The sequence below is a fragment of the Thamnophis sirtalis genome, unplaced genomic scaffold (assembly GCF_051295495.1).
Source record: "Thamnophis sirtalis isolate CommonGarterSnake01/CBP01778 unplaced genomic scaffold, rThaSir2_p1.2 scaffold_7, whole genome shotgun sequence".
Lineage (NCBI taxonomy): Eukaryota > Metazoa > Chordata > Lepidosauria > Squamata > Natricidae > Thamnophis > Thamnophis sirtalis.
In genome coordinates, this window is record NW_028261387.1 from 51,559,191 (window position 1) to 51,584,978 (window position 25,788).

The 25,788-nt window shown below is 38.6% G+C and overlaps 1 protein-coding gene across 4 annotated transcripts in view; it reads right to left on the reverse strand.

Annotated features, from left to right (window-relative positions):
- Positions 1-25,788, reverse strand: part of PIK3C2B (phosphatidylinositol-4-phosphate 3-kinase catalytic subunit type 2 beta) — a 105,863-nt gene that overhangs the window by 36,906 nt on the left and 43,169 nt on the right. For all 4 annotated transcript variants that reach the window (XM_087720022.1, XM_087720020.1, XM_087720021.1 and 1 more), the window contains 8 exons: positions 24,921-25,000; positions 24,442-24,505; positions 17,686-17,832; positions 16,572-16,605; positions 14,729-14,924; positions 11,607-11,729; positions 6,044-6,211; positions 4,349-4,460 (listed from right to left, as the gene is read on the reverse strand). In XM_087720022.1, coding sequence (XP_087576148.1) covers positions 4,349-4,460; positions 6,044-6,211; positions 11,607-11,729; positions 14,729-14,924; positions 16,572-16,605; positions 17,686-17,832; positions 24,442-24,505; positions 24,921-25,000 — 924 coding nt within the window. The remainder of the gene's footprint in view (positions 1-4,348; positions 4,461-6,043; positions 6,212-11,606; positions 11,730-14,728; positions 14,925-16,571; positions 16,606-17,685; positions 17,833-24,441; positions 24,506-24,920; positions 25,001-25,788) is intronic.

A 25,788-nucleotide genomic window follows, 5' to 3' on the forward strand; every position in this document is an offset into this window, starting at 1 on the left:
ATACAGGTGGTCCAAAGCTTTCCTGGTCTCTGTCTTCAACAGCTCCTGTAGCAAGAACTATGATTCCAAGAACAAGTCTAGATTATGAATGTGCTCTTTTATTGTATTGTCCTAGAACACAGTTGTCAAATTTGATCACATCACGTGACATCACATGACGTATTGTAACTTTTTTGCCTTTGTGGAGCTGGGGTGGGTGTGGCCAGCACATGATGCATCCAGCCTGCAGGCTGCCAGTTTGACATCTGTCCTAGTCAATAGCTTTCTCAATTAATACCACCCTTGTCTTGCTGGGATTAGGATTTAGGTTTTTTTTTTCCTTTTTCCAATACAGGAGTCTCCAAGCATTGGCTCAAGCCATCTATATTACAATTCCAAGTCAATACAAGGTGGAGCTATATAACTTCACACACACACACACACACTTCACTAGTCATAATCAACTGAATCTTTGCAGTTTAAACATAATATAAAAAATTAAAATATATTGAAGGTATTTCATCCCAAACTGACAGGTTAGCTTCCAATGGCTTTATGTATATTTTAAAGCAGTATAAGAAAGATTGAGCCCTAGTGCACCTCATCCTGGAGCATTTGAGGGCTCCACATGTCCTACTCTTATTGGATCTGTCCACTCTGGAAAAAAAATCATCACATTATGGTGCCTCACCCCCCCCCCCACTTTCAATCTTCACAAATGACCCAGAAGAATACTGTGGTCAATAGTATTAAAACAGCGAGTGAAAATAATCTTCCCCTAAGTTATTAATGAGATTGCTGCCCCATGTCCTATGTCCTGAATTCTAACTGCCATGAGTTCAGACAATCTATTTCTTCCAAAATCCTATGTACTAGTTGTTCCATCACTTTCTTGAGAATCTTCTCCCCAAAGTCTGTTGGTAGTGGCTATAAAACTATGATTATCATTCAAGACTACTGAGACTTCACCCACTCACCTGCCACAAGGTGTTATAGCTAGGATCTCACTTATTCTCCTCTCCTTAGCTACTTTAACCAGCCAGAAGGGGCAAATGGTAAATCCACGCCTGGTGGGGTTTATATGATGGAGAGTTATATTCACTTCTTCAAGATGCACAAGGTCATAAACCTCACAAATATCATTGCAAAGAACAGGACCACCCTTACTATTTCATTTGTCCCTAAATACATTCAACTCAGGGTAAATACTAGTGATTTTATGGATCTTCTGGCCAGTTCTTCCCTAATACAGTTTACATTACTCTAAAAAGTGTAATGCATTTTGCAATTGCAATCAGGCTGGAAAATAATTGCAACAGAGTAGGCTCAAATTTGAATTCATATGCTTATTCTTTCATATTTGCTCTTTGTTTTCTGTCAGTGTCACTCTTTGCTCTTTGCTTCATCTTTGGAAATACTTAGAAAATCAAACTGAAGTTAAATGCCAGTGTTTTAAGGTTGCCTCAGTCTGTCAAAGACTTTAAAATTCTTGCGGAATCTGAGCCTTTTTGCTGTTATATAGATTAATAAGGTATTTCCTTTGAGTTTTTCTTTTTAAGATGACAGATGCGATCAGATTTCTTGTCAATTAGAAAGTTTCAACCAGATCCAATTATGGATAAAGATATGATGTCCACATAAATGCACTGAGCAAGCATTTGTTATTGCATGCTCAATGTATCTTAGTAGCAGCTTTGATGAAAACAATATATTAATTCATGAAGAACTCAATGGATTTGTAAGTACCAGTAACTGTGGAAAAGTAAAATTAACTGCTTGGTTGCAGGCCAAATAAATCAATACTGAAGAAGCAGGTCAGAGAGTTGCAGCAGCAGGGAAGGGAAGTAAATGGAGCAAGGTCAGATGCTCAGTAATGATTCTCATTTTTACTCCAAGTCAGTGGTGTGTACATGATATGACCCAAGGGAGAAGATTTTTTTTTAAACCAGCCCAGCTGGATTCCCTCTTTGTCTGCCAAGTCTTTAACAATCTCTACCTTGCCTTCCATTCCTTTTGTCCACACCCTAAGCAGCAGACTTTGCCATCTCATTTCATAGCCAAAATGCTATTCACAAATACCATGGAAAGAACACAGGGGAGGAGAGAGAAGGAAAGTTATCCTCTAGAGTTGAAAAGAAGGAAAAGACAACGAAGCAATCAAAAAAGAAGAAATAGTTGCTGTTGAGTGTACAAATACTGTGAATAACAATAAGGGGTTATAAATTACGAGGACTTGTACTTCATTATAGGTATTAACAGAAGAATCAGAATGATTTAGGGAATCAAGATCCAGGGAAACAGCACTGCCTCTCCCTCATAAAGAAAACAGTTCTATGAAAGAGCAAACAATTATATCAAGCTTCTTATATCCCAGCATTGATTTTTTTCCCTTCATGTATTCACAAGAAAGAGCATTAAAGGATAACTTAATAATAATAATCTTAGCTTTCCTAAACAAAAATCCACCAGAATAGAATAGCATTAGTGTGTCTCTAGTTAGTAAAGACCAGTAATTTATCTGAAGTTTATCAGAGCAAAAGTTTGCTATTTGAAAGGACATTCATTGAAGTTTATGGCTACCGGGTTTTAGCTTTAGGATAGAACTGGCATCAAGGACTTTAATCACAGTCTTTCAAACTATTGTAAGATTCATTTATTTGATTTCTATAACTGTGTATCACAAGTCACTCTGAGAGGTGTATGTCATAGAACATCAAAACAAATTAAAAACAATTAAAACAATGCAAATCAAATATATAGGGAACCAAGTAGAACTGTAACATGGATGTTAATATAGGTAAGCACTTTGGTCCTTGACACACCTGGGGCGACAACCAAGTCTTCATGGTCTTATTATAATGCTGAATTTATATTTTACTGACAAAGAAATAAAGAGACACTATGTCAGTAAAATACAAATTCAACACAAAAATAGTTAGTTGCGAAAGTGACTGCCTGAGAAGGTTACTGGATTGGGATTGAAAGGCGAAAGTGGAAGCAGGTTGCCCTGATAGACTGGTCTCACTGCAAAAAACCTCTAATTAAGATGCATTTTTTTGGTACTGAAAATGTAATGATTTCTAAATGGCCATCTATGAACACAAATTAATCAAAGGATCATAGAGTTGGAGTGACCGTCATCTGGTCTAACTCCTTACTCAGTGCAGGATCTCCCAGAGCAGGGTTTTTCAAACTAAAGGAGAAAAAAGTTCATTCAAACACATCCAATTTTCTAACGCTTTGCTTCTTGATCAGGAGCTATAAGATTTTTAAAAAAAAATTTTTTTCACAGGCTGATCATATTTGAAAACTCCTGCCCTAAAGCAAATTCTCTGCCTGATGGAGAACTCACACTTCATTTGGCAGCCTGTTCTACCGTTAACACATTTGTTCTGGTCCTGCCCTCTAAGGCCAGACAGTGCCGAAGTCCGCTCCCTTTTCTATGTGACAGCCCTTCAGATATTAAAATGTAAGATATGCAGATCTTTAAAATTAACAAGTGCAAAACTCCTTGTGCTTTTGGAAAGATATGCATTCTTCCTTTATTGAGTGTGGGTAAAACATTATTAATACTAAAAGCACATTCTCACAACATTTTTATTTTTCATTTAAATATGACCTCCTCCTCCTCATTCCTTGGGTCATAATGGCATCTTTGCTTCTTTCATTTAAAAAGTAAATCCTGAAACCCAAAGAACTAATGAGGTTTCCTTCAGCATTGTTATCCTTGTATCCTTTATCATGGATAGGGAAGCTATGGCCCTCGAGATGATGCGATAAAACTCCTACCAGTCCCACCCAGCACAGACAAAGTTGAAGCACATTAGTTGATGTGGCAGAGGTGGTGATTTGTTATATTTAACTTCCCGACTTTTCTCAAGAACTTAAGGCAGCTTGTAAGGGAATGTCCCTTCATTTCTACCTGCTGCTACTCCCTGTGATATTGGATGGCTCAAATACACAAATGAGCATCCATAACTGGAGTTTAATTAGAACTTGGGAATTCCCAGTCTTAATCTGACATCTTAATTGCTACTTTGCATTACTGTGTAAAAACCTATGGAGTAGAATAGATTCTTCATTCCTCCCTTTGAAAAGCTGGAACTCTACGCCAATAATTTTGGAGTGCACTAACATTAATCAAAGATACTCTCTTTTGAAAGTCACGCAACATAATCCTCACCAACACCTGAATCAAGCTCAGCACAAAATTTCCACAAATCAGTTATTGTATATCTCTGGAAAGAGGAATTTAAATTAAGCCCAGTAGGGGTGCTTGTACAACAGCAGACTGTGGACATAGTGTCATTATAACTTCCTCTTGTCTGAATTTAGGTCATAAAAACTATAGCTGTAGCAGGAAACTCACTTGTAGAATAACACTATCGGGCTGGTTAAAGTTGGGAGCAATTGATCTGGCACTAGAAGGACCTTGAGTTGCAGGCCACAAACCTAGGAGTTTCCTTCCGCAAGTCAGGACTCTGTGAAGAAAAGAAAAGAAAAACAGAAGCAAAGTCACTGATGGCAAATTCAGATCCTGTATAAAGCACAATATTAATTTACAAGAGGAAGCAATTCCAACAGAATCTACCCAAGCAAACTCAAGCTGCTTTGTTATCCTGACAATATCAATGTCACTGTTCAAAATGCTCATTAAAGCATTTTCTTTGAAGCAGACTTTTAATCCAACTTTGTTGAGCATAATTATTACTTGCAGGTGTAGATGACCAATATTTATTTGTTTACTTAGAATCATGGAAATGGAGCCCAAATGAAGAATTTCTAGAAAATAGTGGTCCAGTCTTTGTTGAACATATTCAGCTGAGGAAAGCTCTCCATTCTCTTGGTAATTTGGCTCCACTATTGAACCATTTTTACCACAAGAAAGATTTTCCTAACATTTAACAAGTTTTTTCAATTCTGTAAATTGACAGGTACTGTGTTTCCCTGAAAATAAGACAGTGTCCTATTTTTTTTCATCCCTGAAATAAGCGCTTGGCCTTATTTTCAGAGAGGTCTTATTATTTTTGAGGTGCAGGAGGTGGTTGCATGGTCACCTCATGACTGCTGTTGTGTTGCAATATTTTCGGGGAGGGCTTATTTTAGTCCATGCACTCAAAAGCCCGACTGGGCTTATTATCCAGGGAGGTCTTATTTTCAGAGAAACAGGGTATTTTTGTCTTGATTTTGTATTATACAGGACAAAATCTAAAAATAATCTTGGATTACTTTTGCAGCAAAAAACATACAGGGGAATGTTGGCTGCTATATTTATATATCTTGGGTAACCACACAGTCATTTGAGCCATCCTGACCAGCTTTCTCTGGGCCACTGTTTCTTCTCTGAAGGGATAGAATAGATTAGAAGTAGGTAACTTGATGCCTGTAGGAACTAACATGCCCCCCAAACGTTTTTCTACAACTCATCAGGCTTCCTGAAACATCTGATTTTGTAAAACATTTTTAAAAGAGAAAATAACTAGGAAAATGTCCTATTTCTCTGAGGACTATCTCTTGGAAATTATAGATAGAGCATATGGTAAGAGGGGCTAGTTCAGTAAAGTATTGTTTTAGGAATGACCATCCCAACCACTATGGCTATTTTGTGGATAGGCAAGTCTCTCTTGTCAATCTTTTCATGGATACATACTCCAATTCCTTATGTGTCCCCATATCTGTGGCTTAGGTGTTAAGCAACAAAAGGCTAACAATTAATAGGAACTATTGGATCATTTATTATTTGAAAGTTTGATTCAATGATTCAATTAAAAATAAAGTATGGCCTTGCAATTTTCCCCTTCATATCAATGTATCTAATGAATATATAGTATATGGTTATCTGTATACAGTATGCATTCACCTGCCAATTTAAGTGCATATTTTTGCTAATGAGTTGAACTCTAATTGATGAGAGTTATTCAGATTCCTTTTCTATGCTTGTTATAATAGAATAATACAGTGAACTCCTTGGAATTCATCTCAAATGTTCTGAAAAGCTGCATTGTTTATCCTCAGTGGAGTTCACTATTCCTCCCACAGAAGTAATAGGAGCAGGCACACTTACTGTCGAAAGTTGAAAAGAGGAGTAGTGACCCAGCCCAGAGCTTCTGGGGTGCGGCGCTGCTTGTTTGTCTCCGAAGAACTCCCAGGAGGTGGGACTGGAATAGCAAAGAGCGTGGCTGTCAGAAGAGTCTCCCGTGGCAGACGATTCATTTGAACTGGGAAACATATCCTGAAAGAGATTACAATAATTTAGCTTAAAATTATACCATAGATTCACATTATATTTTTTAAAGCAATGTTCAATTGAATTTCCACTACAGAATTTCTATCAAAGAAAATAATTATCTCACTAGCTACTCACAGGACTGGGGAACCTATGGTCCTCCAGTTGCTGCTGAATTAAAATTCACGGTAAATTTGGCCATCCTAGAAGGGGTTTCATGAAGCTATAGTTCAGCAATTTCTCAAGAATCACAGATTCCACACCTGTGATTTCCATTTTACTATGCTGATATGTAGCTGATATTTAAAATGGAGCATATAAAAGACCTCTTTCATAACAATCACAGCTCAATCAAAATATTCAGTTTTGTTTCTTATAGCATCAACCTTGTGAATTCTCAAGTTTCTTCTTTCCACTATGTATTCAAAATGGAAAGTGATTAGTGTGTGTGTTTCTGTGTGTGTGTATACAAATACAGGTGTGTATCTGTGTAATCATGTGTATATGTGTGTTATGTATATGTATGGGTTGATATATACTTTCTTTTGAGAGCAGGCAACAGAATTTCATTTTTAATGGGTTCCAGTGTGTTCAAGGTAAAAATGACAATAAAGGTTATCTATTTTATCTTAATCTAATCTTTTATCTGTAATTCATCTCTGCTAGGTTTATGTTCTCCATTGGCTTCATTCCTTTCTTCATTCAGTGGCCATTGGCTTAGACCAAATATATGGCAAATAAAATTCATTACTTAAATCTGGATCCTTATAAACATGAGAGGACATGAATAAATGCCATATTATCTATCTTGTCTAGCCTCACTTGAACTCACTAACCTTTATTGTTATTCCTTGTGTTTCGAAGTGTAAGTAACACCTCAACTAAAATGCAATAAATCAATTAGCATTGGAGATAAAATAATCGTGTAGAGGTGTCAGATCATAGTATTTTTAGCTGGCTGGATTTCAGTGCAACATACAGTATATCTGACAAATTAGACTTTTGTGGACTAGGTTGTGTTCTAATTTTATTATCTTTCTTGTGATTCTAAAGATCATTGTTTGGTGAAAATGCTGAGAATGTTCAGCATTTCCTGGATAAAAAGAAAATAGTTAAACTGCATGTTAGCTAGCAGGTGCCAACAGTAAAGACGTGACAATTGCAAGCAAGTGCTAAGGCAATATGGTCTGTTTTGGCTTCCTTTTAGCAAGCCTTCTAAAACAAGTACTTGTAATTTTCCTTTTCATTTCTCACAGTATCCCCCAGTTTAACATTGTTCTGGAACTTATTGTCCACTGGGTATGTTGCTTAGAGAAATCTGGGTGTTAAGAGGTTTCTAATCTTGGGGGCACTTAGGCTGAGGAAGGCTGCTTTGGGACACTGCAACATATTAAATGGCAGACTGAATTGGATAGGCAGGTTTCGCAAAAGATGAACACGCATGCATGTGGAGTAACCTTCATAAACTTGCATGAAAAGATTTCTCAAGCCAGCTTTCTCAAAATTTAAGTTTGTAAGCAATGTCCTACAGCCTAAAATTGTGACAAATTCTTCTTTCCCCCTTTCATTATGTTTTGTGTTAGTTAACTATAATTTTTGTTTTAACGTACTTAATGTATTAATGCATTTAATCTCTTTATCAAAGAAGGAAAGGAAAAATAAGGCAGAGGTCTGGGACATGCCCCGCCCCCCCAGCCTTCAAATTATATTGATTCTTTGCTAAAACAAGAATATTTCTGGAAAATAGCTGCTGCCAAAAAGAAATAGGTCACGCTGAAAAACTATCACTGCTCTAACACCAGTATCTCATCTAAGCTTCTGCTGCACAGAATGGAATAGGGTAGGGTGTGGGGAGCGAGTGCAGAAAACATGGTAAGGCAACATGAATCCTTGGCTGAAATCACTCTGTTCTGGCAGAACGAAAAAGTTAGTTCTTCATACGGAAAAAGGCAAACAAGAAAAGAAGATTTTTAATATTTAGGGTTGTTCTTCTTGAGGCTCAGAAACAAAAGGCTAAATTACTAGGAAAGAAAAAGGTTTGTTCTCTAGAGACAACAATACATAGTGCAATGTTTATGAGAAAGGATTAGCAACTAGAGATTTCTAATACGCATACTAGAATTTATAATTGTAGGACACAGAATCTTATATAAAGAGCTGAATGGCTGCCTAGCCATTGAAATAAACATGACAATTATCCTCACACTTCACTAACTATTTTGTTATTCAAAAATACAGTTTAGCAGGATGAAAGTGTTGAAAGCTTTACTTTGCCTTTTCTCAATGCTATTATAATTTTACAGGAACTGAATGAATTAAGGGAAGTAATTTGATCACAGCCAGTTCCACAGCTGAATCAGGAGTTAATTTAAGGTTGTGCAAGTTAAGCATTCAACATTATAGCAAATGAACAACTGCGGTATTTAAATTTAAAAAAAAAGATTGTGCTGGTAATCACTAAGACATCAAGTTGAGAATCACATTCCCAAACATTTTAAAATGTGAAAAAAATGCAGAAAATACTACTTCTTTTGCTTAAAAGTCCTGCCTTCAATAGCTGACAAGTGGTTATTAATGCTGAGAAAATGACATGTAGCATATGCTTAGAAATATATTTATTAAGTGAGCTCTGCCATACAAAATGGATTTTGGTGCTAAACTCCACTGAAGCCAATTCAGACAGGAGGGAATCACCACTACAAAAAACCTCCACGTAAGTCCTCTCTATGCCAAATTTCCATCTGGAGGTTTCTGGGCTGGATTAAGGGGGGAAGGGCTCACTAACCTTCTTCCAAAGTTTCCATTCCTCCATTCTATACAGCTATTTTTCAACTGAATCCTAGGCTGATCCTGTAGCATAAGCAGGGCTGGAGGGTACGGCTGTGGCTCAGGGAAGCCTCATAGTGACCCAAAGACAGTCCAAAAGTGCTGTACAAAATCTTTCATGTCTGGAAACCCTTCTGGCAGCTAGCTAGGGGTATGCAGAAACAGCTACATGGTAGGCGCCTCATTCCATTTTTTTCGCTCTGTAGTTTAATCCATTTTTAGTTGCTTGAATAAAGCACTCCTACCAAGAGAAGTTTAGGCCACACTTTCCATGGTGGTCTCCAGTGAGTCTTGAGGATTTTCTTCGCTGGAAGAGACAACTTCTAAAATTATCTTTTCTGCACGGCCTTTTCTGATGGCTTAATAAAAATACTAAGTGTTATCTGTAGCTCAATAGTAGGCAGCAGACTTCTTGCTGCCTGAGCTATTTTTGGATCAACTCCTCTTATCCGCCACCTTAACAATTCCAAAGTGCACTATATACCCCCTGCCAGGGAGTGTAGGGTTAACAGAAGAAATCCGTCCCTCTGTCAGTTGCTTTGCAATCCGATATACCTCGGAAGTTATTTTGTCAGATTCTCAAATGTAGACATCTGCCCTTGGGAAGAACTGTCCAAGCATGCAGGGTTTATTTTGCAGAATCACAAAAGCAGTTAGGGACAAATTGCACTTTGCGTGGCAGACCAGTTTGTCACTTTTGCACCATCTGTTTCTCTGTGAGCCTCCCCACCCCCTTTCACCAAAACAAAACAAAAACAGCCTCCCCACACCTTTTAAGATCAGATTGAAGTTTGCAAACACATCGTGGACATGTGCCAAAAAGCCACTGAAAGCCATGCCTGAAGCTACTTTCTTTGTGTTTATTGTGTTCACCCTCCTCTAATATTGCAAGCTAGTTTCCAACAAATACTTGGTGGGAAAGCCACACATGTTGGTTACCCGTGTAAAAAATAAAAGACTTTAGTACAGAAGTCATGGAATAATAGCTTCATTTAAGAGGAATGTGTGTTACATGCTTTGTAAGCTTTTTCCATTTTTATTGGTGGGGATTTGGGTTATTTTATAATACATCGATTACTTCAGAGCATGGAAGAGCAACCTACAGTTTTCAAACCACATACAGTTTCCACCACATGATTTTGTGTGTGTTTAGAACAATTTTGGATCATAGCATAGAGATATTAGAAATAAAGTCCCATTGTAGATTTGCTTCTTATATTTGTGGTCTCAAAAAACAGAACTCGAGCACTGTGGAAGTCCTGATGTGGAATAGAAAAACAACAGATAGAATAGATAACAATCAGCTCCCTATATTGCGTATCTATTCCTTATTACATAAAGCAGAATTTCCATTAAAAAGGAGGATAAACAATAACTATCAGTGCATGGATTTGGGTTCAATGGATAGTCAGGCACTCTGTATTTTATGAAGGCCGCTTTGTTTTGCTACTGGATGACACAATGTGCTGGACATTGCCTAACTTCAACTTAGATATTCTGATCTATTATTCTTGGATGGACCAACACATTCTAAAGTCACCTTGTGTTTCTGATGAAGGAAGACAGTGCTCTGGGATCAAACTGTTTCTGAATATAAGCCAGAAACAGTACTAGCTCTCATAGATTATCTTTGTCAGGTCTGCAATATAGAACTCTTGGGCCTGTTGGACTTCTCAGCAGAATTTGATACCACTATTAAATGATATTCTTCTGGAAGATTGATGGTGGATGACAGAGTTTTGCAGGGCTTTAATTCCTGCCTGAGTGAATAACAGTGATAGCAATAGCACTTAAGACTTATATAGCACTCCATTGTGCTTTACACCATTCTCTGAGCAGTTCACAATGTCAGTGTATTACCCCCAGCAATAGAGGTCATAATTTTACCAATCTCAGAAGACTGGAAGGCTGATTCAATACCGAGCCCCATCAGGATCGAACTCCAGACAGTGGGTAGAGCTTACCTGCAAAACTGTGCCACCAGAACGCCTAAAAACATTATTGCACAAAGGGGTAGAATAGTCGAGCTTCTGAATACACCAATGAGGGATGCCACAGGCCATGTTGGGATGAGGCTTTGCCAGCTTGAAGCCAGCTTGGCATAGTGGTTAAAACATCGAGCTTCAAAACATGAAGCTGTGAGTTCTATTCCAGTTTTAGCATGAAGCCCATTGTGTGACTGGGCCAGTCACTATCTCTTGGCCCCAAAAAGAAAGCAACAGCAAGCTATTTCGGAAAATGCTGCCAATTCATGGACTTGTCTAGCCTGTCACCAGGAATCAATAATGAATTGAAGGGATGCTTGCACACACAAACACACAAACTTTGTCAGTATGTTGATGATACTCAGTTATATCTATTCCAGGCTGGTTCAGTGACACATTGTCTTGAGATTTTAAAAATGGGTTGAGCCTTCTCGGGAGATAGCGTATCATATCCTTTGCCACTGAGCAGTAGACATTTCACAGAAAAATATATTTTTTAAAAATCCATCATCTCTCTCATCACATTAAGAATGTACAAGATCTCTCCCGTTCTTATACTTCTAAGGAAGATTAAAGAGATGATGTCTTACTGTTGGTCCCAGATGATTAGATGAAAGAGGTACTTGTATACATGAGCTTTTCGGGTTTGCAGGGGGGTACAAAGCTCTTTTCCCCCATGGCTGAGTGAGCAGGAGAGGTAGAAATCTTCATAGCTGTGGAGAGATGGATGGCAATAAAGGTCAGATGAGCAAATTCTCATTATCTCACAATGCAAAAGAAAGAAAAGAAAAATGGAGGCTTTCAGTAATGCATAACTGTAATGCAGAAAAAAACAGGAGGTTCAATTGAAAAGAAATGCCTTGATTTATTTCCTGTTTAGCAACTGATTCACAGGTGAGAATCGGTTTTATTCCCAAGCCCAGAAAAGTCCTATCCACTTTGGTACCCCCCAAGGGACAATTAATAAAAGAAAAATCCAGATGGTTTGTGTTTTGTCCACAATGTGCCTAAAGATTATTCATGCAACCAGAGGAATCTCCAATTAATAGATGACTCAGCTATAATTTCCCTTCCCCACCTGAGATACATTAAAGGCCAATAAATTTTCAGAAGCATTGAAAGATTTTTTTATCTGAAGTTAGTTTGAGGGGTGGGCATGAGAATACGAAAGTGTGTTTGCCTGCTTTCAGTCTTTCAACAAAATTTCCTTACAGTTTGTTTAATTTCAAAAGCTATTATTAGCCACTTTTGTATGTCTGAGATGGAAAAGAACAATTAATAATAATACTACACCTACACTTATAATATCACAGGATATTCCTCGTTTCCTCCATACTAAAATAATACTGGCATTGTTTTGTATGATTGGTTATGTGATATACCAATAAAAATACTGGAAGGCAAGAGACAAAAAACTTCAAGTTGTATAAAACTTTATAAAGCTAGCAGCTTTCTTCCCCCTCCTTCCCCCCCCCTCTCTCTCTCGGTGGGCGGGTGGTCATGTGTGTGTCTGTGTGTGTATGTGTGTGCTTTAGGAAATGGGTTGGATTTACACTTTGGAATAACAATAACCACTTGGTTATTGACAAAATCACTAGAAGTAAATTGCAAAAGGCAACATCCTGTGACCATATCTCTAAAACTATCACAATTTTTTTTATCTGTTTATCTGAGGTTCCTGAGAAGGGTTAGAGTTAGATGGATAAAAATGCCAAATTCAGTCTAAAAATGTGGCTAACTGTATGACAACCCCCCCAAAAATTCTCTTTCATGCCTATGATATTTAAAGGGAAATTTCCACATTCCACATTTCAAGATTCTAAAGTTTACAATCTTTACTGTTATCCTAAGAATCCCTGAGTCTTTCTTTCTGGCATCAAATAAAGGTGTAACTTTGGGCACAGAAATTCAACCCAACACATGGCCAGGATTGGGACGTCTAAACCAAACCATTTTTTAAGTAATCCTTTGAACAGATCCAGATCTCAGTTGAAATATGCCTTATCTGAGACATTTTTCAACTTAGATAGTTGAACAAAGGAGGAGGAGGAAGATGGCTAGAAAAGGACAGTTCTCCCACAAATTCTCTCTCTCTCTCTCTCTCTCTCTCTCTCTCTCTCTCTCTCACACACACACACACACACACACACACACACACACCTCAATATAACAACCACAGGGTGTTTCTTAGGGTTATCATCTTTTCAAAAGGGTTTCCCTACTTCCTTCTCAGCCAGTGGAGAGATATATGCCTTTTAGAATGCCATCACAGGGTGCTCTGTCAGAAAGCAAGCCATGTGACAGGTGCGGAGCGATGATGCTAGGATACTTTGCTGGGTAACAAAGGTCAGGACAGGCTTGGATTTCCCAGGCTACTGCTTTTGTTCAGAATCACTCATTCAGTGGAATACATTAAGAATGGAACAAAAGCAAGAAGTCCCTGGAGGGATGGTAGCTAACTTCTGCAACCACATCTCTCACATGTTCCTGCTGCTGGGGAAGTAGATTACTCCCAGTCACTGCATCTCTGTCTTTATTGGAATGAAAACACGTGAGCAAAGAGTGTTTACAAAGAAGAAACATCCCCCCCTCCACACACTTCTTATTGTCTCTATATCCATTAGGTGAGTCCCCTCAACTAGCAGTCTTTGGCCAAAGAGGGGAAGCCCAGGCTGAGAAGTAGCCATCTGTCACTGTCTATAGAGCCAAGCCCAGGAGGGAGGGTCCCTGCCTATGGACTGTGCTAGGGGAACATTCCAGGGAGTTTCTAGAGAACAAAGAATCTAGTATTTAGACTTCATCTGACCAGCTAACCTCATTCTTTCAAGGGGAATAGGTCCTCTTCAAAGGTACTTTTAAGAGCCTGTCATGGGGGAGTGGAATGTGTACTATTAAATATATATAGTTCCCTTATGGATGCTCTCTCTGATTTTTATACCCCAATGGCAAAAATGAACCCTGTGATCTTCATAGAAAATTGTATTCTACAATCCTGGTTATTTTATTAGATTTATATTTCATGCAACACTCAAGCCAGCCTAGAACAATTAAAAAGAAATCTATAAAACATAAAAACAAGACAATGCAATTAAATTAAGATCAGTACATGACAGTTTTTGTCATTCTCTTTAAAACTGGGAAAGGGGACCAAAGACATCTCCTTGGGGATGCATTCCATAGCCTGGGAACCACAAGAGATGCCCTCTCCCATGTGCCAGAAATGACCTCTTTGTTGATATAAGTGACTGGGCACTTCAAAATGAGAATGAAGCTTCCCAGTATCCCGCCAATAGCTGTAGACTTGTACATTATTATTTTAATATTCCATTTCATCCTTTTGCCATACACAGCAGTCCCTTTTCCACTGTTATCTGTGTGAGGTACAGAGAGCTAAAAGGAACTTTGTGGTCCACAGTCACCCAGAAAGCTTACTCATCTGAAGGTGGACTTAAAGACTGATGTCTCCAACTTAGTCCCTAGGTCTAGGTTAAAAGGTCTATTGTCCTTTGCCAAACATTTTTTGTGACTGAATGGAGTTGTGAATCCTCCAACACTGGACATTTTTAAGAAGATGTTGGATAACCATTTGTTTGAAGTGGTGTAGGGTTTCCTGCCTAAACAGGGGTTGGACTAGAAGATCTCAGGGATCCCTTCCAACTGTTATTCTATTCTAAACATTGTCAAGTTATGACAAAAATATGTTCTTGTTTACCTTGTAGCCCAGGTGATGGGTATACGATGAGTAGCATAGACTCTGAAGGAGAGAGGACAGGAAAGCAGTCGGGCCTCTTGGGAGAATGAATGCTTTCTATTCCCATGTACCACTGTCTGGAAGTCTGCATTGAAGGTATTGCAATAGAGCTCCACCAGATCCAAGATAGAGGCTGTCAAAGCTTCTACAATTTTCTCTGTTGGAGAGAGGAAACCCATTTAAATACTGTGAGAATTCATAATGAATTCTAGAATTCATTTTTAAGTGCCCATCAGGAATATGTCCCTGTGGAGTTTATACATATGGCAAACATTTTAACCACAGTGATGCTGTTCTATAAATGGTGCTCATCCATTACGAAGTTTTCCAGTTCTAAATTCCCAGGTATAAGGCTTATTTTTATTGTTCATTGTTCTGTATAGAAAACATAATTTGCAAGTTTTGCAAAAATTGTTTAAAAATTAAAACTTGAAACATTTGGAAATTACAAATAAAATCTTTACTTGCTTACTTATATAACATGGTTTGTTTGTTTTAGCAGCTCTGAATCCTGCAACTGTCATTTCTGAAGGGTGTTTGTTTATTGCTTAATGTTTAAGCAACCTCAGCCAAGTATGGTTTTTTGGGGGCAAAGCTGATTAAAAAAACCATGTCTTTTCTGAGCGTGTGAGCTCAGTTTAGGTGTACTGTAGCATGTTCTTTTCCAAAGTTACTCATTTTGACTACTGGTTTATCTTTACCCAAATCATGCCTTCTAGAAGACAATTTCTAATATCTTAAGTAGGGTAAAGGTAAAGGTTCCCCTCGCACATATGTGCTAGTCGTTCCTGACTCTAGGGGGCGGTGCTCATCCCCATTTCAAAGCCGAAGAGCCAGCACTGTCCGAAGACATCTCTGTGGTCATGTGGCTGGCATGACTAAATGGTGAAGGCAAACAAAATGCTGTTACCTTCCCACCAAAGGTGGTCCCTATTTTTCTACTTGCATGTTTACATGCTTTCGCACTGCTATGTTGGCAGAAGCTGGGAAAAATAATGGGAGCTCACTTTGTTACGCGTCACTAGGGATTCGAACCACTGAACTGCCAACCTTTCTGATCGACAAGCTCAGCGTCTTAGCCACTATGCCACTGCATTCCAGTAATACCTTAAGTAACACATCCTAATCATGTGTTGTGAAAAGAGGCTGTCTTCTTTTCTACAAGTAATTGACTAATGTCCATATTATCACTTAACATCTGTATAAAAACCAGTTTTGATAGGCCACAAAAAACAAAGCAAACAAACAAGCAAACAAAAAACCCCAAAGCAAGGACCATGCCAAATTCTTCCCTGGAATGCTCCTTTTCTATAAAGCTGTGATATGTCTACTGTACAAAGCATGCTGATAGTCATACGGCTTGCTCTATGAGTGAAAACTGAATCTATTTCAATTGCGAAAATGGGTAGAAAAAGTGTTAACTATCACACTATCACGTTTTTTTATTTTTATTTTTTTAAAAACACCTTATAAGAATTTCTATTTCAAAGAACTCTCATATTGTAATTAGCAAATATAGCCTCACAAAGCATTTTTTTTTAAATTAGCAAATATAGCCTCACATTAGCATTTTTTTAAAAAAATCTTCCACGACTGCTCTGTTTGATCAAGATAAATCAGCTGTCAAAAGAGTTTGCTCAAAGGAATGTTCCATTTTATGTACTCATTCTAAATGAAGAACTCAAATGACTCAGAAAATTAATATATACTGTCATTGTTTTTATTGTGGTTGCTTTTTGTTGTTATAGAAAACAACAGAATATTAAAGCCTCCTGAATTCACTAATTAGAGAGGAAATGTTTACCTCTGTTTTCCCTCATGGCCAAAACACTTGGATCCTGTTCAGAAAAGAAAAACAAAATTGAAAATAAGTAATGAGTCAATCACCTTATATGTAGTACCCAGACATGTTTCCTAACTCAGTTTATTCACTAAACCATCATAGCAAATATTCGTCCATCCTACCATTTTGCTCCAAGTACCCATTGATCTTTTTATTCTGAATGCTAAAATTCTCCAACCAAAGGTTCTCCAGATGGACCAACTCCCAGAAATCTTAGCAACAAGTAAGTGGGCTGGAGATTTACAGTTTGACCTATCAGTGTAAACTCAAAGGTAATTTCTAATGTCTTAAGTAAACACATTTCCAGATAGGTTTTTAAATTACCCCCTGGGCAAGGGGCATTTTCTTTGATCAGACTTTTTAAATAAATCCTCTCTGAGGGTCTGCCTCAAGTTCCATTTGCTCTGCGAATGCTAATGGCTTAAAGTTCATCCATACACCACATCTATCATGCAGGTCAAGATAGTTACCAATCACCTAATCCTAAACTATTCCATTAGCTTGTCTGGGTTTACACATTGCACTAAATCATAACGTGATTTATTTTAAGCTTTTTGGAACCACCAATTATCACACAGTATTTTGTAAAACCTGGCCATGTAAATGAAGAATATGAAAGAGTCCAAAATGGATTGAGCTGCAATAACTTAAACTCTCACCACATATTAATTAGTGTCTTACTTGTCTGGAGTGGCACAGAAATCTATGTAGGTAGGTAAATAAATTCACCTTGTCTGAAAAATGCACTGCAAATGCACTGTGTTTGCGCATGCACACTACCTTCTGTGCATATGCAGCGCTCACATATTACATCAGGGTGAGTGGGCGGAGCCTCCTGCAGCTGCCCCTACCGGTTCACCCGGAGAGAACCGGGTGAATACCACCTCTGGATAGAATGCAACATACCATTGCTGTAGTTAAAAGGGGGCGGGGGGGCAGGAGGAAGCAGCTGCAATAGCATCTCTTGTCCTATTTTTGCATACATTGAATTCCCCTCTTACCATTTTCATGTATTTGGTTTTAATGTTAAAATTCAAGCTTGGTGTTTCTGAACTTTCAGACTCTCGCTTCTTACCTTCTGAATTTTGGGCTGCATGCGAGATGGACAAGGCGGTAGCTGATTCAGGGCTGCCGTGATTTCCTGGGATTCAACAGCAGCCAAAGCATTGCAAATGGCCATGACAGACTGGACTACCCGCTCTGCTTTCAGTTGGAAATCTCCCTGGATGAATAATTGAAACACTGGAGTCAGTTACAATGATCTTATTTATATCTTTGCATTAACTCTCAGCTTGGGAGCCTGACAATCATTAAGATCTAGCAGGCATGGGTGTGGAACTCAAGTATTTCCTCTCCTTTGATATCAGTGAGATTTCTTCCCAAAAGCAACAGTAAGAACATCTTTAGAGCAGGATACCTTGGCAAAGGTGTCTAAATCAAAAAGAGAAACTTTTATTTTGCTCTCTTCCTGTTCTCAGAAATGAAAGCACTAAATGAAGTTGTGTGAGCCAGGAAGGCAGGAAGGAGTGAAACAGGTAAAAGTTTCTGTTTGGAGTTTTCTATATAGTACTATAGAAAACTTCAAACATATTTTTCTATATAGTACTATGTAGGGACCAAGTGGCTCAGTGGCTAAGACGCTGAGCTTGTTGATCAGAAAGATCGGCAGTTCAGCAATTCGAATCCCTAGCGGCGCGTAATGGAGTGAGCTCTTGTTTCTTGTTCCAGCTTCTGCCAACCTAGCAGTTCGAAAGCATATAAAAATGCAAGTAGAAAAATAGGAACCACTTTGGTGGGAAAGTAACAGCGTTCTGTGTACCTTTGGCGTTTAGTCATGCTGATCACCAGACTACGGAGACATTTTCGGACAGAGCTGGCTCTTTGGCTTTGAAACGGAGACCAGCACTTCCCCCTAGAGTTGGCAACGATTAGCACATATGTGCAAGGGGAACCTTTACCTTTACCTATGTAGTACTATCTATATACAGATAGTTAAAACAAGGCCGCTGTATCTATTGGAAATATGTATACACTATGTACCTAAAAGCACTACTACAGTAAACATTCTAATTTAGAAAGTAAGAGTCTGTCGCTTTTTCTTACTTCTGACAAATCCTATTGAGCTTTTGTGAACTTTAGCACATAATATGTATGTATGTATGTATGTATGTATGTATGTATGTATGTATGTATGTATGTATCAGTTTCTACAAATCAAAAACAGAAACTCAGTTAAACTTGAGGTGGTCCTTTTTTTTCTCTTCACTATCTTTGTGACCAAAAACTAATCAGAAACTTGTGGAAAAATTATTAAGACTTTTTCTGCCTTAAATTCAAATATGGTTTCAGATATGTCTTTAATGTATTTCAATACTAAAGTCATACTTGAATTTAAAAGGAAAAAAGTAGCATCACATGATTTCCAAATTCTACATGAAGGAATGTAATATGTTCAAATTCCTTCATGTAGAATTTGAAAGACATTTGATATTATTAACATCTTCCACCAATATAATTCATTGCTCCAGAAGGCATAGAAAGAATTGCCACTAAGGGGCACTGTTGTTTACTGCACTTTACTGTGCAAAATGCAGGTATTTGTTGGCTAAGAGTCCTGAAAAGGTTCTGTTGCATATAGTCAGTAAGGATCAGACTTGCAGAAGATGTGGAAGAAAGATCTACAATTCTCTTCCTTCACTGGACAGCACTTAACGAAATGGGTTTCCATAAAGCAAAATCAGAAAGAAAGGGATTGGCGTGTATCAAACAGGAAAAATAAGATGCAAAGTGTAAAAATTGTGCTCTATGGAAACTAAAATCATTTTCGCAAACAATTTCTGTAATTTCTATATATATATTAATCTATAAAAATATTGTTTTTTCCTTTTTTATGGAGGACCTAACAACTCAATCGTTTACGAAATCAAATATGAATTGTTTAGGATTTTACATGTGTTTGAAATTATGTATTTATGAATAAACTCTAAAACAGAGTAAGAAATAGTTAAACTCCCTATGTTTCTCTCATTTTCATACATACAATTTACACAAAGCTGCATAATATTTGTCCCAAGTATTGTATAAATTGTTTCTTTCTTAGATTGGATAGAAGGGTAGATTAAACAAATAAGCTTAAATTTTACCTTATTTTGCACTATATTTTATTTTCCCTTTGATAACACTTTTTCCCTTCACCATGCACACATTTCTTTATAAAACCACCAACTCTTTATTTATCTAATGATGCAGAGTCTCTAACATTTTGAGCATAGAGATACATAATCACAGTGATACAATCATGATTGGTCCACTAATGGGAGAAGATGGCAAGGAAGTAACAGGCAGCAGGGAGAAAGTTGGAATTGCTTAATTGCATCTATCTTTACAAAAAAAAAGAGGGGGGAAAGGCTAACCAATCAAAAGCAGTACCATAGAAGACAGAATAGAAATGCAAGTTAAAATAGGCAACAAAATGTTAAGAGAGTATCTATCCACTCTATATGAGTTCAAATCGCCAGGACCAGATGGATTGCATCCCAGGATTCTGATGGATCTGGCAGACGGGATCTCAGAACTATTAAACTAAATGTTTCAAAACTCCTGGAGCAATACCAGAGAACTGCAAAAAAATTGCAATCTGGTTCCAATCTTCAAACGGGAGGGGGGGGGGAATGATTCAGGAAACTACAGATTAATTAGCCTGACATCAATACCTCCTGAAAAAGAAAAAGATAATTAAGCAACAGATCTGGGAACACTTATAAACGAGCAAAGCTATTACTAGGAGCCAATATAGGTTTAATAAAAACATATCATGCCAGACAAATCTTACTGCATTATTTGACAAAGTGACTAAATTAGTGGATGAGGGAAATGTTGTGAACATAGTTTACTTAGACTTCATTAAGGCATTTGACAAAGTAGACCATAACCTACTTCTTGGTAACAGAAAAATGTGGGATAGATAGCATCACCATTAGATGGATTTGCAACTGGCTGATCAATCATACTCAGTGTACAGTCCTCAGTGGAACTATATTTAAATGTTAAGAAGAATGCATTGGGCTTTTTCTTATGCCCAGTCTTCAATCTATTCATAAATTATTTAATAAAGGGATAAAAGAGGAACTCATCAAATCTGTAGAAATGCCAAATTAGGCAACAACCAACATCTTAGAAGATAGACTCAAAATCAGAAAGATCTTGACATGTTTGAACACTGGGCCCTATCCAAAAAAATGTAATTCAGTGTGGGGAAAAGTAAGGTCTTACACATAGGCAACCTCCGCCCCCCCCCATATACAACTATAGAATAGTTTCTATATGTGAGAGGAATCTAGGTATCCTAGTGGAAAACCATTTAAATATGAGCCAGCAGTGTAATGCAATTGTTAAAAAAGCCAAAACAGTACTAAGCTGCATCAACAGAAGGATAACATCAAGATCACATAAAGTTGTAATACTACTTTATACTACACTAATAAGACCATACTTGGAATACTGCATCCAATTCTGGTCACAATACAAAAAAAAAGAGATATGTTGAATAAATAGTACAGAGAAGAGCAACAAAGACAAATAGGCACCTGGGGGCTAAACTGTATGGTGAACAGTTGGGGAACTTGGTATGTTTATTCTAGAAAAGAGAAGGACTAGGGGTGATGTGGTAGCAGTTATCTGAGAGGCTGTCACAGAAAGAGGGGGATCGACCTATTGTCCAAAGCATCTGAGGACAACATTGAAAATTATGAAAGAGTGATACAACCTAGAATTAAAGAGAAATTTCCTGACAGTGACAACAATTAATCACTGGAACAGCTGCTTCTAGAAGTTGTGGGTGTTCTATCACAGGAGGTTTTCAAGAAGAGATTGGACAATCACTTATCCATAATGGTATAGGTCTCCTGCTCAAACAGCTCCATGGTCCCTTCCAACTGCACTAGTAAGACCACACTTAATACTGCATCTATGACTTCAATGACAAGTGAGACTTTAAGATACAAATTCTGTCAATGCAAGTTTATGAAGTAAGTCCTATTCAATTGATTTGGGACTTATTCTATACAGTTCTTTATAGTTCTTTAAGTTCTTAAATTATAGGTTCTAAAACAGGAACTCAAAGGAAATGCTAGCTTTAAAAAAAATGAAGATTTCAATATGTCTCCTCCTTAAAAGTACTAAACTCATACTAAACTCTAAACTCGTGTTCTTTGTTTTTCCTCAACTCCCTCTTTCCATTTTTTTTGTATCTCAGCTATTCAGATGTGTCCTTACAGGCATAAAATATCTTACCTTTCAGTAACTGTAAAATCGTAAGAAAATATAAGATAAATATAAGGAGAATATTTGCATGCAGGCTGACCATGTATCATATTTGCAAGAACTCCAAGGATCTCTTACTTCCCTATCCCATACTTCAGTGACTCATATGATCTAGAACAAACATTCTAATCTCTGCATCAAAAGCTGAATAACACAGATTATTCTAAATGGAAAGAAAAAGCTGGGCAAAGACCAAAGCTTCACAAAGATGTGATCCTGGCAGCAAAACCAAAATGCATTTATGCATACATATACAACTATCTCTAAAAGAAAGGAAAACTGAAACAAAGAGGAACTTTCTACCTTGTGGTGCTCTGCTGACACTATAAAAATACAACCTGAGAATCGCTTCTCTACACCCATTTTTTTCTCTTTTTTTCTTGCTGCTTTGACTGATAGTTCATACTGCTAAGTAGAACAACCTCTTGGCTGCCGTCTGGGGTGGGTTTCACATTTTTTACTACTTATTCTGTGGGCGTGGCCTGTTTTGTGGGTGATGGCTTGGCGGTCATGTGGGTGGGTGTGCCCAATTTGTAAAATGTGGTGAAACTCACTTAAAAACCAAAATGTTGGCTCAGAAACTCTGGCATTTGAAGTGTGCAAGTCTTAAATCTGTCAAGTTACAAGACCCTTGCACCCTAACCCTTTACAACAAAAAACAAACCCCAGGGGTGTTCAAAGTTGACAGCTTTAAGACTTGTGGACTTCAACTCCCAGAATTCCTCCTCCAGTCATGTTGGCTCAGGAACCCTGGCATATGAAGTGTGCAGGTCTTAAAGCTGTCAAGTTACAACAAACAAGGAAGGAACAGGAGCAGAGCACTTGGCTGTTGGAAGAAGTCCAGTGCTTTGTTCTCTTTGACAGCCACCTTGTTTGTAGTGGGATGGGGAGAAATCCATGGGTTAGAGGGAGAAGAAAGCCAAGCTTCTGCTAGGGATGGTCTTCCCTCCCTCTAACCCATGGATCTCTCCCCACCCTGGTGCAAACGAGGCGGCTGTCAAAGAGAATGAAGCATGGGGCTTCTTCCAATAGACGAATCCTCCGCTCCGGCAAAGGAAGTGGGTGGGTGGGGCAAGCATGGTGCAGAAAGGCAGGGCAAGAGAGTGAGAAAGCAGTGACCGGACAGGCAGGGTGAGTCAGCGAGTGAGTGGCGAGTGGGGGCAGACCAGGGGAGGGATCGTACTGGTACAGTGGCTTCTGGCTCTAACAGTATGCAAACGTACACCTGATTTCCGCTACCAATCCAGTCTGATAGGAACCCACCACTGCTGCCATCCCAAGCACCCCTATGCTGATAGCCCCAACTTTATGTTGGGAAATCTGACTCCCATAAAGCAGTCAAGATGGAATGAGGAAAATGTGAAGTGAGCAAAAACTGTGTAACTGCCTATCTTTATAGGCAGACCTAGTCCCATTTAAAGAGCACTAAAACAACCTCTCTAATCAGTTTCAAAAAGGAAATAAAACAAGCTGTGAGCAATGAGATGTGGGGGAACATACTGGAGAAAACCACAGTGGGGGAAATATGTTTACCACTTATTTTCTTCATATTATCACAGACCCCCGCACCCTAGCAGGCCTGGATGAAGCCTCTGGGCTCTTCAAATTTGCCACCAATGTAGCAGCGAATCTACGAATTACAGGAATGACAGTCTTTTTTTTATGTCTTGCACAATAATATTGAGCACTTTCTTGTATCACTTGGTCCCTCATGGATTCTGTAGGTGAAACTGTGAGTCTGCCACCATTCTACACACTGCCAATTTACCACCAATGCTTCCCATAGCCATCCTGCCACCATTACTAAAATACAGCCAAGGCAACCCAGATTCAGCTGCTCCTTCTCATTGCTCATGTCTGATTTTAATTTTTACTGATACCACTCAAACAGTGATGCACCTTCTCTGCAATGGTACAATGGTACAAATTCTGAAAATTGTAAGCCTTGCAATGGGGTGGCTGTGAGGAATTAGAGATGAGAGCGGCTTAGAAGATGTATAGAACTGCTACGCTACCCATTGCAACATTTTGGTGGGTGATTTCATATCCTACAGATTACCAAAGTATAATACTTACATTTCTAGCAACACTCAGTCACACAAATAATGCAACAATGTTCCAAATATTATTAAAAAGCATAATTTAGGCAAGACTAGCACCAAACTGGGGTACCCACTCAGGAAAGGCTCCTTAATAGTGGTAGCAATCAGGAAACGTACTCATGCATGGCAACATCTCTGCTCCATGTCCTTTACCTTGAGAGTGATAAACATAGCCGTAGTGGCAGCATCAACCCAACCCAACTAATTGGTTTCAACACCTGCTACTATGCTGCTGGTGTTGGGATTTACCACTCTGATTTCAACACAGGGCTCTGAGGTTATGCTGTGGAACTGTTACTGACATGTCCAGCCGTTTGAGAGTCCAATGTGCTTGCTATTTTCTGAACTGAGCTTCCCATCAAGATATTATTCCCTTCCCTCCCCAAATCTGAAGAGTGCCATCTTACCTCAGTTGCTAAGAAGGCATCCACCTCATTGTGGAAGGTATCAAAAAGAAGGCTCAGGGCCTGCCTATAGGAAGAAGCAACAACGGACAGGTAAGAATAGAAAATGGAAAAAAGTTTGTTTCGTGTGGAGGATTGTTTTATGTCAAGTCAAAGCCTACATGCACACTTCTAGCTCAGAACTGTTTGTCCTGATTAGCAATTCTTCAGGTTTTCAGTCATGAGTTTTTCCCAGCCATATTTAGAGCTGTCAAGGTTGAACATGGAACATTTTCATGCTAACCATGTGTCCTACCAGTGAGATGCAGTCTTTCCCCATATGGCCTGCAAAAAATGGCTGGTCCACATTAAGAACTCAGGTAGTGCTATGTCTCTTTATGTGTCTTTTTGTCATTTAATATTAGACTAGACAGTCCACAGAAGTTCTATTTGTGCTAAGTTTCTCTACCAACTACACTGCAGTTTCATTCATATATTTTTACCTGGTGATGGTCTGCTTGATTGGCCTCTCTTGGAGATGAACATAGTGGTTGAGTGTGGAAGGGCTTTGGTCATCATTCACCTACATTAAGAAAAGCAGTTGCTCAACAATACTTGACGTCTCTCTATTACACCTGTGTTATTGTTCGATAATGAACCAAGCTATAAATCTCTGTCTTGGGCCAACCAGGTGATGCCATCAAGATTCTTATCCAATGCCATGAGTGTGTTGGGGTTTGGATTAAGACTTCTGCTTCATCCTGGCAAGGCCAAGAGTTTTAAAGCTTCCGACCACTAACCCTCCCCACAAGGATCCAGAGATTTTCCATCTGCATGGGGAAACATTTAGACAGTGTGCAACTTAGGGCTCCTCCTTCGCTCATATCTCTTGCTTGAAGAATCAATGGTAGGCATGTCTAGGAGGACATCCTTACAAGTTCATTGTGTGCCAATTTCACCCATTCCTGGATCAGGAGGCTTTGCTCACAGTGACTCAAACCTTAATCAACTCCCATTTGGATTACTGTAATGCACTCTGGGCCTGAAAGGCATTCAGAAGCTGCAGCTGTTGGGATTTCTTTTTAGGCCTATATAGCACCACTGCACTAGCTCCCAGTGGACTTTTGGGAGGTGCTGGTCATTACCTATAAAGCCTACATGGCACAGGGGCCAGGCTATTTGCAGGACAACTTGATTCCCATACTGTCTGCTTACCTCACTCATCTATCATGGAGAGCATATTTTAGGTCACTTTAATTATCTTATTGGACCCCAGAGTAAAGCTTTCTGTGTGGAAGCACCTGCTCAATGAAACAACATCCTCTGGAGATCCAGATGGCCTCAGCCCTTTTAGCTATTTGTAAGCTATTA